This window comes from Scyliorhinus torazame, chromosome 16, assembly GCF_047496885.1.
Source record: "Scyliorhinus torazame isolate Kashiwa2021f chromosome 16, sScyTor2.1, whole genome shotgun sequence".
NCBI classification, from domain to species: domain Eukaryota; kingdom Metazoa; phylum Chordata; class Chondrichthyes; order Carcharhiniformes; family Scyliorhinidae; genus Scyliorhinus; species Scyliorhinus torazame.
Genome location: NC_092722.1, coordinates 158860251 through 158875006, shown reverse-complemented (window position 1 = coordinate 158875006; position 14756 = coordinate 158860251). Strand labels below are relative to the sequence as shown.

At 51.4% G+C, this 14756-nt stretch overlaps 1 protein-coding gene across 1 annotated transcript in view; it reads right to left on the bottom strand.

Moving 5' to 3' along the window:
- Positions 1-14756, bottom strand: part of LOC140393168 (cubilin-like) — a 367012-nt gene that overhangs the window by 66573 nt on the left and 285683 nt on the right. The window contains exon 24 of the mRNA XM_072479292.1: positions 9141-9349. Coding sequence (XP_072335393.1) covers positions 9141-9349 — 209 coding nt within the window. The remainder of the gene's footprint in view (positions 1-9140; positions 9350-14756) is intronic.

The window sequence follows — 14756 nt, the reverse complement described above, 5'->3', positions numbered from 1 at the left end:
ACATGCAGACAGTTATAACTGGTGAGTAACCGCCATCCCCCATTGCTCTTTACTGTCCTTCAGAAAGCCTCTTCTGGACAAAGAGTGAAATCTTGTGACACAGTTGCCAGCAAAGCTACTGATACTAGATTTGGACTGGACACTCCATTTCATTGGATTATTTGCTCCTAAACTGGACTTTTTCCAGCTCATTCTGTGCTGCACTAGCCTGTGCAGTGCTGCAGTCATACCATTGGCTCACGTCAAGGTACACAGATCGCAATAATGACCATCTCTCTACTGTCATGCTAACAACAGGTAGGATTGCTTATCAACTCATCAATTTCAGACTTGTTTTTATAAGTCAAAAAGTACTGAAGCAGTTAAGCAGTGATATGTGCACTTTGGGTGGGTTTTGTGGCTTGCATTGTAGATTTTAATGAATCAATTATAGGCTTGTTTTCATGAGCTAGAAAGCACTAAAGCAGTTAAGCAGTGATCTGTGTCATTTTCTGTATGTTTGTGGCTTGCTTTGTGTGAGCTGAGGGTGGGTTGGGATCAGAAGGGCATTGATGCCATTGCAGGTAGTGTTTATGTTATTTGGAGCCATGTCACCAGAGGGTGGGGCGTGTCATCACAGGGGCCCCGCAAAGAGGGTGCCCCCAAAAGTATAAGTCCACCTCGGATTGGAATCAGAATCTCCATCCCCCAATGTAGGGGCAACTGCAACAAAAAAAACACAATTACAGCTGAAATCTAGCAGCTGGCAGGGGGTGGGGAGGGGACGGGGGTTCTCCAATCTCTTTGAACACTGAAGTTGTGAACGTACTATCACACAGTTACCTGAAAGATTACAGCAATCAAGAAAAACTTTAAAAACTGGTGTTTTCACCAGAAAATATGAAGTAGAAGGCTATCCAGATAGAAGTCTTTAAGCTTACAAAGCTTTGATAGGTGAGGCATAAAATGTTTTCACTTGTGGAAGAATCCAAAACTTGGGACTATAAATATAATATAGTTTATTATAAATGCAATAGGGAATTAAGGTGAAACATCTTCACCCAGAGATTAATTAAACTGTGGAACTCCCTGTCACATGTGGTAGTTGAGGTGTATAACATTAATTTATTTAAGGGGAAGTTGGTTAAACACAAAAATTGAAATCAAAGGCTATATTGACAGAGTGAGGTGAGGAAGAATGGGAGGAAGCTCGTGTGGAGCATAAACACAGACAAAGACCAGTTGGGATGAATGGCCTTTTTACATGTTGTCTTTTCTACTTCATTGTCCACAATGTAAAAGTTCCATAGAAGAGTGTTTTTTGTTACCCGTGTGGTAGGTAACATGTGCTACTCAATCCTTGGCTAATGAAGAGGACTTCTGAATCTCGATGAAGAAGACTCAAACTTATCCAGTAGTAACAAAAGGTTTATTGCGTAACTATAACAATAATTGCATGAGTTCGTTACTTTAACTTTGATACTAGTGATAAGGTTAACAAGATCTAACTACAGTAACTATACGTAACTCCATTTCCCATCTGAACTAATCTGATACTCCTGCCTTTGTCACAGTCCATTCGAAAGAGAGGGAGAGAGGCCCTATGTGGGTTTTTTATATCCCTGTTGGTCCAGCCCTCTAGTGATCATGTGGTGCTACTGATTACACATTAACCCCTTATGTACATGCACATACAGACATCACTACATCCCCCTATTTTTTCTTGTGTTACATATTTTCTGTGTGTTGTAAAGAAAATTGAACAAACATAATGGATGCAGTTTGCAAATGCATTACATAACATCAATGAGTTAATCAGTCAAATGTTAATACATTCAGTCTCTTAGTTTTCTTTCCCCGTTTGCTTGAAACAGGTAGATAAATGATGATATGTACAAGTTGTGATGATATTGATGATTATACACAGCCAATTAATATTTATGAGTCCAATCTTAATGAACTTATTTGGATGAGTTGCTTTCTTCTTCTGTTGTTGAAGTGGTGATGTTGATGTTGTCATTTCTTTGTGAACGTCATCAGTGTTCTTGTGTTTAAGTAACCAAGAAGTCATCATGAGGTGTCCGACTGGTCGAATCACTTTGTTGTCTGATTTTGACCTTTTTATCTATGCTTGTGGTAGTGATTCTGTGTTACATCTTTTCCCTGTGCTGGCGGTATTAATTTGGTGTGTCATCTGCCTTGACAGCTGGTTTGCTTGTTTGTTGTGGAGCAAAGGTGAATTTGTGAGATTTGTTGACATGCCATGGTATGTTTGTACTCTTGTCATTGTTTTGGAATGTGCTGTTGCATTGTCCTTCATGTGCAGAGTTGTACAGGTCGTTGTTTCATTATTGTTGTTTCTGTCATTTCTGTCTTTGTTGTTTTCGTTGTCGTTCTTGTTGTTATCGTTCTTGTTATTGTTTTTGTCGTGCTTGTTGTTTCTGTTTTTATTGTTTTCGTCGCTGTTCTTGTCATTTTTCTTGTCGTGCTTGTTGTTTCTGTTATGCTTATTGTTGTTCTTGTTGTGCTGCATCTTGTTTTTGTTGTTGCTGTTGTTGTTCTTGTTTCTGCTGTGCATATTGCGGTGTTTGTTGTTCTTGCTGCGCTCAATGAGTGTTCCGTGTGGATGATTTGAGTCATTGTCACAGTTATTGGTGTCAGTGTCCGTTGTGGTATCTGTTACATTGAGCGTTTCCTCTTGAGAATTGTGAGAATGATCTGATGTTGCATTGATGTTGGTGACATCAGTCATTTGTGGTGGATTTGATTCCTCTTCTTTGCTTCCTTGGTACTCCTCTTCCAGAGTCATTTCTGGTTCACTTCAATCATCATTGATTTCTTTGTGCTCCTCTTCTGGAGTTATTTCTGGTTCATTTGAATCACCTTTGGTTTCTTGGTGCTCCTCTTCAGGAGTCAAAATCTTCACAATTTCATTTTCTTGTTGGTCTTGGTGCTTCTCTTCTGGAGTCAAAATCGTCAAGATTTAATTCTCTTGTGGGTCTTGGTGCTCCTCTTCTGGAGTCAAAATTTTCACAATTTAATTTTGTTGTGGGTCGTGGTGCTCCTCTTCTGGAATCAAAATCTTCAAGATTTCAATTGACGTGGTCTCTCTGGACTCATGAGTAGCCCTCCTCTTGATTGTTGAGTGCTTCTGTGCAGACGAGCTGAGATCTGTCAATTTCGCTGTGATCCTGCACATCTTGTATGGGAATTCTGATTTCTTCGTCACTTGTCTCACAGACACAAATCGATAGATTTCTGGATACAAATCACACCAAGGGATATAGAGATAGTGGAGGAAAATGACACAAAAGTAGGTTATCAGCCATGATCTGAGTGAATGGCGGAATGGGCTTGACCGGTGGAATGGCCTACTCCTGCTGCTATGTTATTCTGTTCCTGTGTTCTTATGTTGACCTGATGGAAATCTTTGAAGATGTTTAAAGGTTATGTCACATACTTAAATTTTCAAATGTCATCAAGAAGTTACCACAGTTGACCCATAACAAAGGTTAGGATATATGGAATCGGGGATAATTAGCTGAATGGAAATTAAAATTGATCAAAAAATAAGAAACGAAAACTGGAGGTGAACGGTAGTCAGATTTGAAAATGATTGAAAGCGTGCTTCCACAAGGATCAGGGCTGAACACATGGGGCGCGATTCTCCACTCACGCGCCGAAGTGCCCACGCCGTCGTGAACGCCGTCGATGTTCACAACGGCGCGAAACGGCCCCGATCCCGACCGATTCAGGGCCCAAAAATGGGCTAGGATCGGGGACCGGGACGCTCAGACCACCGAGACAGACATTAGTGAGGGGCACAGGGTGGACAGTCATGTTGAATCGCACATCACGGCCACACACCCGCTGGATCCACCTGGAGGTCAAGGCGACATGGCCCGCATGGAGCTTGCGCCGGGCCATGAGGGGGACCAGTACCCACCAGACTTCCTGACGGATGATGACCTCACGGCACTGCTGTCTCCCACACCATTCACCATCACAGGGACACCCACCTCGGTTGGGCATATAAGTGATGAGGCTCTCGGGTCACTGTCTGGTACACACCCCACAGCCGAGCCGGTACAGCAGGTGGAGTTTGGAGCAGCCAAGGGGCTGGACGGTCGGAGGGCAGCCCAAGTCCAGCAACCAGCTGCCACCCAGACGGTTCCCGAGTTCCTGGATGTAATTGACCCACCCGGACAACCGATGCATGTGGACACCCAGGGACTAAATAACGGGATGAGGGCCATCTTCCAGGACATGCACATGCAGCTGGAGGAGTCTATCCGCGTCCAGGAGCAGGGAGTGGTGCCGCTCATCGCAGCCACCCAGGCCGACACCGCACGGGTGGCGTCCGCGGTGGAGGCAATGGGTGAAAGGGTTTTGGCCATGGGTCAGGTTCTGCAAGGCGTTGGGCTTAACGTGCACGCGTCATCCATGGCCCAGGAGAGGGCTGCCCTCTCACAGGCAGCCATCTCACAGAGCCAACAGGACATTGCCGCCGCTCTCGGGGCTCTGGCCGAGTCTCACCATGCCATGGCCCGGTCCCAGCAAGCAATGGCACAGTCCCAGCAGTCGGTCGCGGAGAGCATTGACCGCCTGGCGCACGTGATGGATGACGTAGCGCACTCACAGGTCGAGATCGCACAGACCTTGGCAGGAATGTGGCACTCCCTGGGCTCCGTCTCGACGAACATTCGGACCGTGGTCGATACCGCTGCAGGCCTCCAGGACTGGCAGCGCCAGGTGTCAGTGGTGCGACGGGGCATGTCTCCGAGCACATCTCCGTCCCACAGTGAGGCCCGGGGGCCACCGGGCTCCCCGAGGGAGGAGGAGGTTCTGGGGCCCGTCCCGGCAGCTCCAACAAGGGATGTCCCAGTACACTCGGCCTCCCCCCTGGTGCATCTGGTGGGGAGCGGGCAGGTCAGGGTGGCACCAGCATGCCCGCCGAGCAGCCTGGCCCATCAAAGCCGGGCCACCCCAGGAAACGTGTGCCGACGGGAAGCCATGTCGAAGGGCGTGATTCACAGCAGTCCGCCTCCACTCCTGCTGTACCATCTGGGAACACACCTAGACCTAGTGGTAGGGTCCGTAAGGCAAAGACGTTAGGCACGTAAGAAGTTGGCACGGGTGCAGGGCACAGTCTAGTTGTAGTGGGTAGGGCACCTATGTTAACCACACGAATAAACTCACTGTTAAATTTGACTTGTAAGACTGTGTGCTATGTCCGGTGCCAGGGGGCTCGGGAGGGTGCCCGATTGGCGTCGTGGTATACGAGCCGTTCAAGGTCTGTTCCAGATGTGCTGACACTTTCCCCCCCTGCCTCCCATAATCGGACACCGTTGTTCTCAGTACACCGACGCCAGCCACCCCATGGGCATGTGGTGAAATATCCGTCACAAAGGCTGTGACCACCGGAGTGCATGGTTCAGCTATAGCCATGACTCAGACCTCGGCTGGCGAATCTGAGCACACAGCTCATCGCAGAGCAGGTTGTCATCATTCAACATGGCACTGTTCACACCCGCTTACCCAATCATCAATGTTGTGCAATCCCGTAGTGCCGCAGTGGTAAGGTGATGTGGAATTGTTGCCGTGAACGCGGTGCGGGGGTGCGCGAGGGAGGGGTGGGGGGGGTGCTGTGTGGTGCCCGTGTACAGGAGTGACGGTGCAAGTGGCAGTGTTCAGCGGATCCCACCCCTACAGTGCGTGAACCGTGCGGCCACCAACGCGTCGCGTGCCCGCTGTCCGCGGCGGTGCCGTCGCGCAGCCTCCTGGACATAACGAGCAGCCGGGCAGTGCCTGTGTCCTGCGCCCCTCCCCCCACCCTGATGCGCGCCATCATCCTCATCCTCCGCATCCTCCTCTTCCCATTCCCCCTCGTTTGTGTTGGCTCCGGTGCCGTCGGGTCCTCCCTCCGACTCCTCCACCAGGTCATCTCCCCTCTGCATGGCAATGTTGTGCAGCGCACAGCAGACCAGAACCATGCGACCGACCCTGTCGGGTTGGTACTGCAGGGCCCCTCCTGATCGGTCCAGGCATCTGAAGCGCATCTTCAGCAGCCCGAAGCACCGCTCCACCACACCCCTTGTTGCTGCATGTGCCTCGTTGTATAGGCTCTCCGCGTTGGTGTGAGGCCTCCGTATTGGCGTCAGCAGCCATGACCTCAATGGATAGCCCTTGTCGCCCAGCAACCAGCCCCTCAGCCGGGGGGGGGGGGCATCCATCGAACATTGCGGGGATGAACGACTGTGCCAGAATGTAGGCGTCATGCACACTGCTGGGGTACCTTGCACACACATGCATGATCGTCATGTGGGGGTCGCACACCACCTGAATGTTAATGAAGTATGCACCCTTTCTGTCCATGAACACTTCCCTGGTTGTCTGCAGGTGGGCACATGGGTACGTGCACACCATCGATGACATCCTGGACCATCGGTATCCCGGCCACCTTGGCGAATCCACGTGCCCGTGCTTCCTGCTGTGCTCGGCCTTCGGGGAATGTACCTGTCTGCGATGGCGTACAGGGCGTCGCTGATGGCCCTGATGCACCTGTGGACCGATGCCTGTGAGATCCCGGATAGGTCCCCGCTCGGCGCCTGGAAGGAACCGGTAGCATAAAAGTTTAGAGCCACCGTCACCTTGACGGAGACTGGTATCGCGTGTCCTCCTCCCATTCCACGTGGTGCGAGGTGCGCCACGAGCTGGCAAATATGTGCAACCGTCTCCCTGCTGAACCGTTGTCTCCTCCTGCATGTGATGTCCGTTAGGGCCTCGAACGACATTCTGTCACGGTACACCCTCGGCCTTGCTGGACACCCTGGCACCACCATCAGTGGATCCTCCTGCTCCACCTGCTCCTCCTCCTGCTCCCCCCCAAGCACTTCCTCTGCATTCCTCGCCGTCTGGCGGTCAATGTTCCCCTTGGCATCCCCCTGTACATTTGGGTCCTGAGCGCCTGCGGCCTGCGCGTCGACGACGGGCCACTCCGCTCCACCGGCAACCGCTGCATCCGCAGCCACTGTGGGCCGTCTGACTCTACACTGCCGGATGACAAACTCCAGGGCTGCGACTCCAACCACGGCAGTAAACATCGCTGTCTGGTTGGCATACATGGTGACCTGCAGGAGGGTGGTGGGGGGCAGAGAAACCAAGGTTCTTCCACACCTCGCCAGCCGGGTTGCCTGGGATCCCTGTGTGCCCCGGTGGCCTGGTCGCGCTGCAGACACGCAGCCAGCCTAACACCTGGTCACTGTCTGCACCCAACGGTCAGCTCACATCGTACTGCTCACCAGTGTGCCACTCGCCTGTGCCCATCAGCCACACGCAACCTGCGGCCGTGTCCTCGTCACCGTCCTGCCATATAAGGGCGGCTGACATGTGGCATCCGCGGATGGAGGATACCATCCACACTCTCCCTCACCCCCCTCCCACCTGCACACTCTCCCTCACCCTCCCTCCCACCTGCACACTCTCCCACACACCCCCTCCCACCTGCACACTCTCCCACCCCCCCCTCCCACCTGCACACTCTCCCACACACACCCTCCCACCTGCACACTCTCCCACCCCCCCTCCCACCTGCACACTCTCCCACCCCCCCCCCCCACCTGCACACTCTCGCACCCCCCCCACCTGCACACTCTCCCACACCCCCCACCTCTCACCTGCGCACTCTCCCACCGCCCCCCCCCCCCCCTCCCACATGCACACTCTCCCACCCCACCCCTTTGGCCGCAGCCTTCTCGGGTAAGCCGACCCGGTCTCCAGGAGCTGCGGAACAGTCCGTTCACCTCCTCCCTGCTCAGCGTCAGACAGCATGACTAGCTGACGACTTTGAAAAGCAGGTGTGAATGGCGACGGCGTGAATTGGGGTCACGCCGTCGGGACTTCGGCCCATCAGGGCCTGAGAATAGCAGAGGTGCCGGACAATCGCCGTTTTGGGTGTCTCGGGCGATTCTCCGGCCTGCGGCCTGCGGAACTCGACGGGGCCGTTCCCGCCGCTTGGGAGAATCGCGGGAGGGCGTCGGACCGGCATCGCGGGAAATTTTGGCGGCCCAGGCGATTCTCCCAACCGGCGCGGGAGTGGAGAATCGCGCCCATGGTTTTTCATAAATTATATCTATGGTTTTGATTGAGAAACAAGCGCAAGACAATGTCAAATTTTACAAATGATACCGTTGGAGAAGACATTAGAAAGCTTATAGACTAAGCTGTTATGTAGAAAATGAATTTCAGATAGATATTTGAGACAATGCACTTTGGTTTAAAAAGATAGAAAAATCCCTTAAACATGAGATTATAAAAAATAGTGACTGGGTTAGGAAAGCAAAGGGATCTTTGCACAAAGATGAATAAATCATTAAAAACATTGCATGCCAATAAAACAATTTAAAATGATAATTTAGCACTCAGATTTATTTCAAGGCTGGATAATTCAACGGTGATGAAGTTATGTAACATGTATAGGACCGTGGTGAGGACACACTATATTCACTGAGCACAGTTCTATCTTCCATTGTATAAAAACATATAGAAACAATGGAGAAAGTGCAAATTTAATAAACAAGGGTGGTGTCCAGAACTGAGAGATTACAGTTCAAGGAATAACTGAACAGGTTGGGTAGTTTACTTTGAGAAAGAAGCCTGGAACGAGCTGACAGAGATCGTCAAAAATGTGAATGTTTTGAGCGGCATAAATACTGGAGAACTCAAAAACATGGACCCAAAATATAAGCGAGTTCCTAATACATCCAATTGTGAAATAAGAAGAAACGTCTTTACCCAGAGGGTGGGACAAGCTACCACAGGAAATGGTTGAGACAGGTCACTTCGATACTTTCTATGGAAAAGTAGATGACTACAGGGAAGAAAAGGGACTAGAAATATACACTGACAGTCTGAGATGAGGCAGCTGGAAAAGGAGAAATCTCTTGTTGAGAAGGCGCACGGACACAAATTAGTTCTGGCCTATTTCTATGCTGTATATTCTGTACAGTTCTTAACAAAAAGAGCATTATGATGTGAGGCATAATGAATGGAGATCTTAACAAATCCTTATCGACTCTCTGAAAGTCGTCACATCTGCTAAATTATTTTGTTGCCATGCTAATTTCATCTGCACAGATCAAGAGAAGAAATTTAACACTTACTTTTATTTGCAGATATCTCAAAGTAATTTGCAGTGAAGCCAGGACCGGTATTTTGGGAATCAGATTGGAAATAAACAGTCATAGCGTTGGACGATGATGTAAATGCACGATTTGATCCAGTGCATATTGTGGAAAGCACTGGAGAATTTGTTGAAGGTCCATCATATATTTTAATATAATCATCTGAGCAACCTGGTGTAGCTTCCAACCTGCAGAGAGAATGAATTTTCCATTTCATTTCTTTTATTAACAATTTACTTCATAAACACTGCACCATATAGCGGATTATCAATTCAAAACCTAAGGACACATGCAACAAAGATCAACCATCCAGCCCCAATCTTTCGTCAACTCAAACACAAATTTGCCTCAGATGAATGTAGTTTAATTTATTTGATCATCTGAGGGAAGAACAAGAGAAGCTGGGCTGATTCTCCCTAAAGCAGAGTGGTTTAAGGCAAGATTTGATAGAGGTGCTCAAAATCATGAAGTGTTTTGGGGTAAAAAGTGAGAAACCAATGAGAAGAAATAAATATTTCCATACTTGGCAAAAGAACATTAGGTGAGATGAGGATAAATCATGTTACAAGACAAATTGTTCTGGTCTGGAATGCATGGCCTGAAAGGATGATGTGGGTAGACTTAATAATAACGTTAAAAAGGGTGCATATAAATATTTGAAAGGGAATAATTTGAAAGGCTCTGGCAACAGAGTAGGGACTGAGACTAATTGGACAGCTCTTTCAAAGAGCCAGCAGGAGCACATGGCTGAATGGTTTTCTTTTGGCTGTAAGATTCTGTGGCTGTAACGTTTGGCTCCGTAGGATCAGTAGTTTCGGCTCCGGAAGTACATGGATTAGGCACATTGTGACATCAGTCAGTGTGTAACGCTCATTTGATGCCAGTGTCAAATGTTTCAACCTTGCAGCTCAAACTAAGACCCTTTCCGTAACATCAACAACAGTTTGTGCACTGGCAATGTCTCTGGACTTATAATCCAGAGGCTAGTGCTCTGGAGATGTGTGTTCAAATCGCACTTTAAAAACTGGTGGAATTTAAATTAGTAAATCTAGAATATGATGATAGTCTCAGTATTGGCGACAATGATTGTTCTAAAACTCCATCTTATACTCTTTTAAGAAGGAAATCTGTCATCCTAGCCTGTTCTGGCCTGCATGTGATTCGAGATCCTATGTGGTAGACTCTGAAATGGCCTCAGAAGTCACTCAGTTGAAGGGCAATGAGGAATGGCAACAATTGCAAATCTGAGAATCATTGAATTAACAGTGCAGGAGGTCATTCAGCCCATTGAGTATGCACCGGCCCCTGGAAAGAGCACCCCACCTAAACCCACGCCTCCACCCTATCCCCGTAATCCAGTATCCCCACCTAACCTTTTGAACACTAATGGGCAATTTAGCATGGCCAATCCACCTAACCTGCACATCTTTGGAATGTGGGAGGAAGCCGGAGCACCCGGAAGAAACCCTCCCCTCCACGCCGGGGAGAAAGTACGAACTCCACACAGACAGTCACCCGAGGTTGGAATTGAACCCGGGAACTTGGAGCTGTGAGGCAGCAGTGCTAACCACTGTGCCACCATGCTGCCCCTCTTGACTGCCCACATCCCATGAAAAATAAAGAAAAGGAATATGTCCAGCAGGAAGGTTGCAATCCAGTGCTATTCAATGTGATCATCGACCACTCTCAGGTTAATTGCTAACTGATTTGTACTGGATCTCTCTCTGTTGGGCGAGTGATTGATCGTTTGCAGAGTTGTTTCAAGTAGTCTTGCATGTGGAAAAGAGTTGGGGCGTGATCTACTGGCCACAATGCACCCCAGAATGGGGCGGCTCTCCCAGGGGCTAGGAGACCCCTTGATGGTTGGCCTCTGGGAAGGGTGGCACCCTGGCACGGCTGGTCCACCCAGGTGCCTTGCACTGCCACCCAGGTGCCAGCCTGTCAAGGCGCCCATGTAGCATTGCCAGGCTGGCTGGGGCACTGCCATTGCCATATGCCAGGCTGACATTGTGCCCGAGCCAATGATTGGGCCTGGCGGTGACCTGCCCGTGTTTGGTTGGGTGCGAGGAGGGGATTGAGGACCCTCTTATAGGTGAGTTGGGGCTTTGGGGATTGCATCACCGGGGCGATACGAGAGATCGGGGGTCCATTTAAAAAATGGTGTCCCGATCTCTTCCTACACTGAGGGGTTCTGTTGAGCGGAGCTCCTCAGTGATGGAAACGAAACTAAGTGCAGCCTCGGTGGTGTTTCACAGGCCACAGCCCACAGGTACATGCTGCAGGTCACAAATGCTCTGTATGCCCCAGCGGAAGACTACATCACATTTGACACGGGTCTCAATAAGATGCCCGGGCAGCAATTTTCACCGCCATCGCCGGGATGCCCCAGGTCCAGGGAGTCATAGATGCCACGCATGCTTCGTACGCTCACCGGGCCATATGGGGGTGACCTGTGTTAATCAAAAGGGGTCCCACTCCCTCAACATACAGCTCGTGTGCAACCACCAGATAGAGATAATGCACGTGTGTGCCGGCTTCCTGGGGAGTGTGCACGTCAGCTACATCCTCGGGCAGCCAGTCATCCTTGCCCTCTTCGAGAAGCACACCAGCATAGGCGGTTGGCTCATGGGCATAAGGGATATCCGCTGAGGACTTGGATAATGACGCAGTACGGAGGCTGGAGACTGAAGCGGAGACCCGGTACAAAAAGGCCCATGCAAACACCTGGACTGTCATTGAGCAGTGCATTGGTCCGATGTCTCAACCACTGGAAGTGCACTCTAGTACACCGACGCAGGGTCACCAGTTTTGTTGTGGTCTGCTGTGTCCTCCACACCCTCATACAGCAGCAGCGCGATGAGCTGAAGGTTGGTGACGAGGAACATATGGCCACCTCCGAGGAGGAGGAGTGGGACGGGGACAAGGATGATGATGAGGGGCCGGACCAGCAGGGCTTGGAGGATGAGACCTGGGCGGAAGCTGAGGCCCGGCCGGAGGCTGCAGAACAGGTGGAAGAGGTGAGGTTCCGATGAACTTTGAGGGCCAGGGAGGCCCTCATTTTGACCCGATTCACTTAACTTATGGCCTGGTCCACTGTTGCATCCTTACCCACCCATCACCCCCATTTCCCACCCTCCCAGGGTAGATATCACATCATTCCAGGGTGCTGGGAACGTGTCGGCAGTGTCAGTGGGGGTCACTGTCGTGGGCAGGAGGTTAATAATAAGCCGCAGAGAGATGGGCATTGGTGCTCCTCAATCTATGCCATAGTCTGACTCCTGCCTGTCTGCTGAGTGCTCATTCACACTCCTCACTTACACGCGGTGCTGCATTGTGGAAGAAAGTGACAGAGGCTTCCTACTGGTTAAGCACATGGATGTTTATTGGTCAATATATGTTCCCACTCTCCCAATGGTGTAGTCCCTCAACCCTCTCCCCCAACCACCCCTCACCCCCATGGACCCCGTCCTTCTTCCCCCGGTGCCCTCAGCTATCCTCGATGTGGTTTATCCTCCTAGCTCTACCACTACGTCTAGGTGTGTCTCCAGGATGCACATCTGCGGTGGATGCAACCAGCTGCTTACCTGGTGCCGTGGCCTTCGAAGCCCCTGGCGGGCGTCCTCTGGGAGCTTTGGGGCCGGAGGGCCATGCCTCACTTGTCGATGGCACATGTGCGTGCCAGCCTGTCCTATGGGCTGACCCCGAAAAGCGGCCTCATTAGTGGGGTGGAACTTGGGAGAGCTGGTGGCCACCGTCACTGCCCTGTGGGACGGGCCCTGGTTGGCACTCAACGCCCCCCCCTTCCTCCCAGTCAGGGCCCTGGAGTTCACATTGGGGTGGAGGGGCAGCTGGTCCGAGCCCCTACTGCCCCTGCATCATCTGGCTCTGCCAGCTCTAGCAGCTCACCATGGTCCATACCAATGTCTTGACGCCCTCAGCGGTGCTCCTCAGTGACTGGGACATGCTCTGCAGTGCCTTGGCAATGCCCACTTGCGACTGGGTCAAGCTTTGCAGCGCCTCGGCCATTCCCATCTGAGAGCAATACATGTCCTGCAGAACCTCATCAAGGTCAGTTTGGTACTGGGTGACATCCCCCAGTGAGGCAGATATACTGCCGTGATCCTCAGTCATGGCCGTCCCCGACTGCACAACGCCTTGGACACCTTCACTCATGGTGCCGACGTCATTCACCAGGCTGTCCACTGCGGCCGCCACCCTAGCAATGTTGGTCTTGGTGCCACTCATTGCTGGCTCCATCTCCTGCGCCCGTGGCCTCTGGGACTCCTCCATTCGATTATGGATCTGCTGGAGTGACGCTGACATCTCCCTCTGAATATCCAGGTTGGTCCTTATCGTTTCCATCAGCTCCGAGTAATCCTGTTCCAGAGGCTCAGCATCAGGCTGAGTCCCAGCTGGGTCCAGGGATCCAACAGACCTCCAACTGCTGTCTCGACTGGCGGTTCCTGCGACAACCAGCCCCAGCAACAGATGTGCATCATCAGCAGTATGGTGCTCACCAGATTGTGCCCCAGGTGCTTGTCCAGTAACATTTCACACCAAGGTGTGTGTATCTGCGCTGGTGGAGGGTGAGGGTGAAAGCTGTGCTGCTGTTGCATCCTCAGAGCTCGGAGCCCTCCTCCGAGGTGTTCTCATTGGTGTCAGGAGAGGGTGCCGCCCGGGATGGGCAGGCACCGCAGGCTGCTGGACCTGCAGGAGAATGGACATGTGGTCGGTGGGAGGGATGGGTCAGTCAGTAAGGCAATCACTATTTACGTTTGACAGGTCCTCCGGGTGGAGCCTGGTGGATCCTCACCTCTGCGGCGTTCGCCAGCCACTGGACTGGTGACAGCCCTGTCCTCGGCCACACCAGTCACCTCCTGGGCCCACTCCTCACAGGAGGCACCACACCGCCAGTCTGGGCACTCTCGCGCCAATGGTGGGAGACTTTTTCCTGAGGAGTCACAGAGAGGGCACACGTGTTGTTCACAGTTGTGGGAGGGAGCGTGAAGGGAGGGTTGGGGTGGAGGGAGGGTTGAAGGGGTGGGTGGAGGGAGTGTTGAAGGGGGAGGGAGATGGAGGGATAGTTGGAGGTCGACTGCGGAGATGCTCCTTTGGGGGGTGGGGGAGTGGGACATTGGTGTCTATTCACTCACGCTGACGGAGTAGGTCATTACCTTTCTTCGGACATTGGAAGCCAGTCCTCCTGGTCACACTCCCCAAGCTGACTTCTGCTGCCACCTCATCCCAGGCAGCACTGAGTGCCTTGTGGCCCACCCTCGGGGGGAACAGGATATCACTCCTGGCCTCCACTGCGTCCAGGAGCCTCCCCAGGTCTGCATTCCAAATCTTGGGGCCAGTCTACTCGGCACAATTGTTGTCAGTTGGCTGCTCAAGTGCTGCTCGACGTTGTTAGCGGGGGGGGGGCTGGTGAGTGCGGTACCGATGAATCAGCTGGCGAACAAGCATTCGGGGTGAGAAGCCTGTGAGGCCTTGTTAAGTGGACCAATTAACGTTGAATAGTGTTGCCAGTCTCGCGGCCTAGGTTTGACTATTCCATGAACTCCTAGACAGCCTCTCACATTCTACGATCTGTAA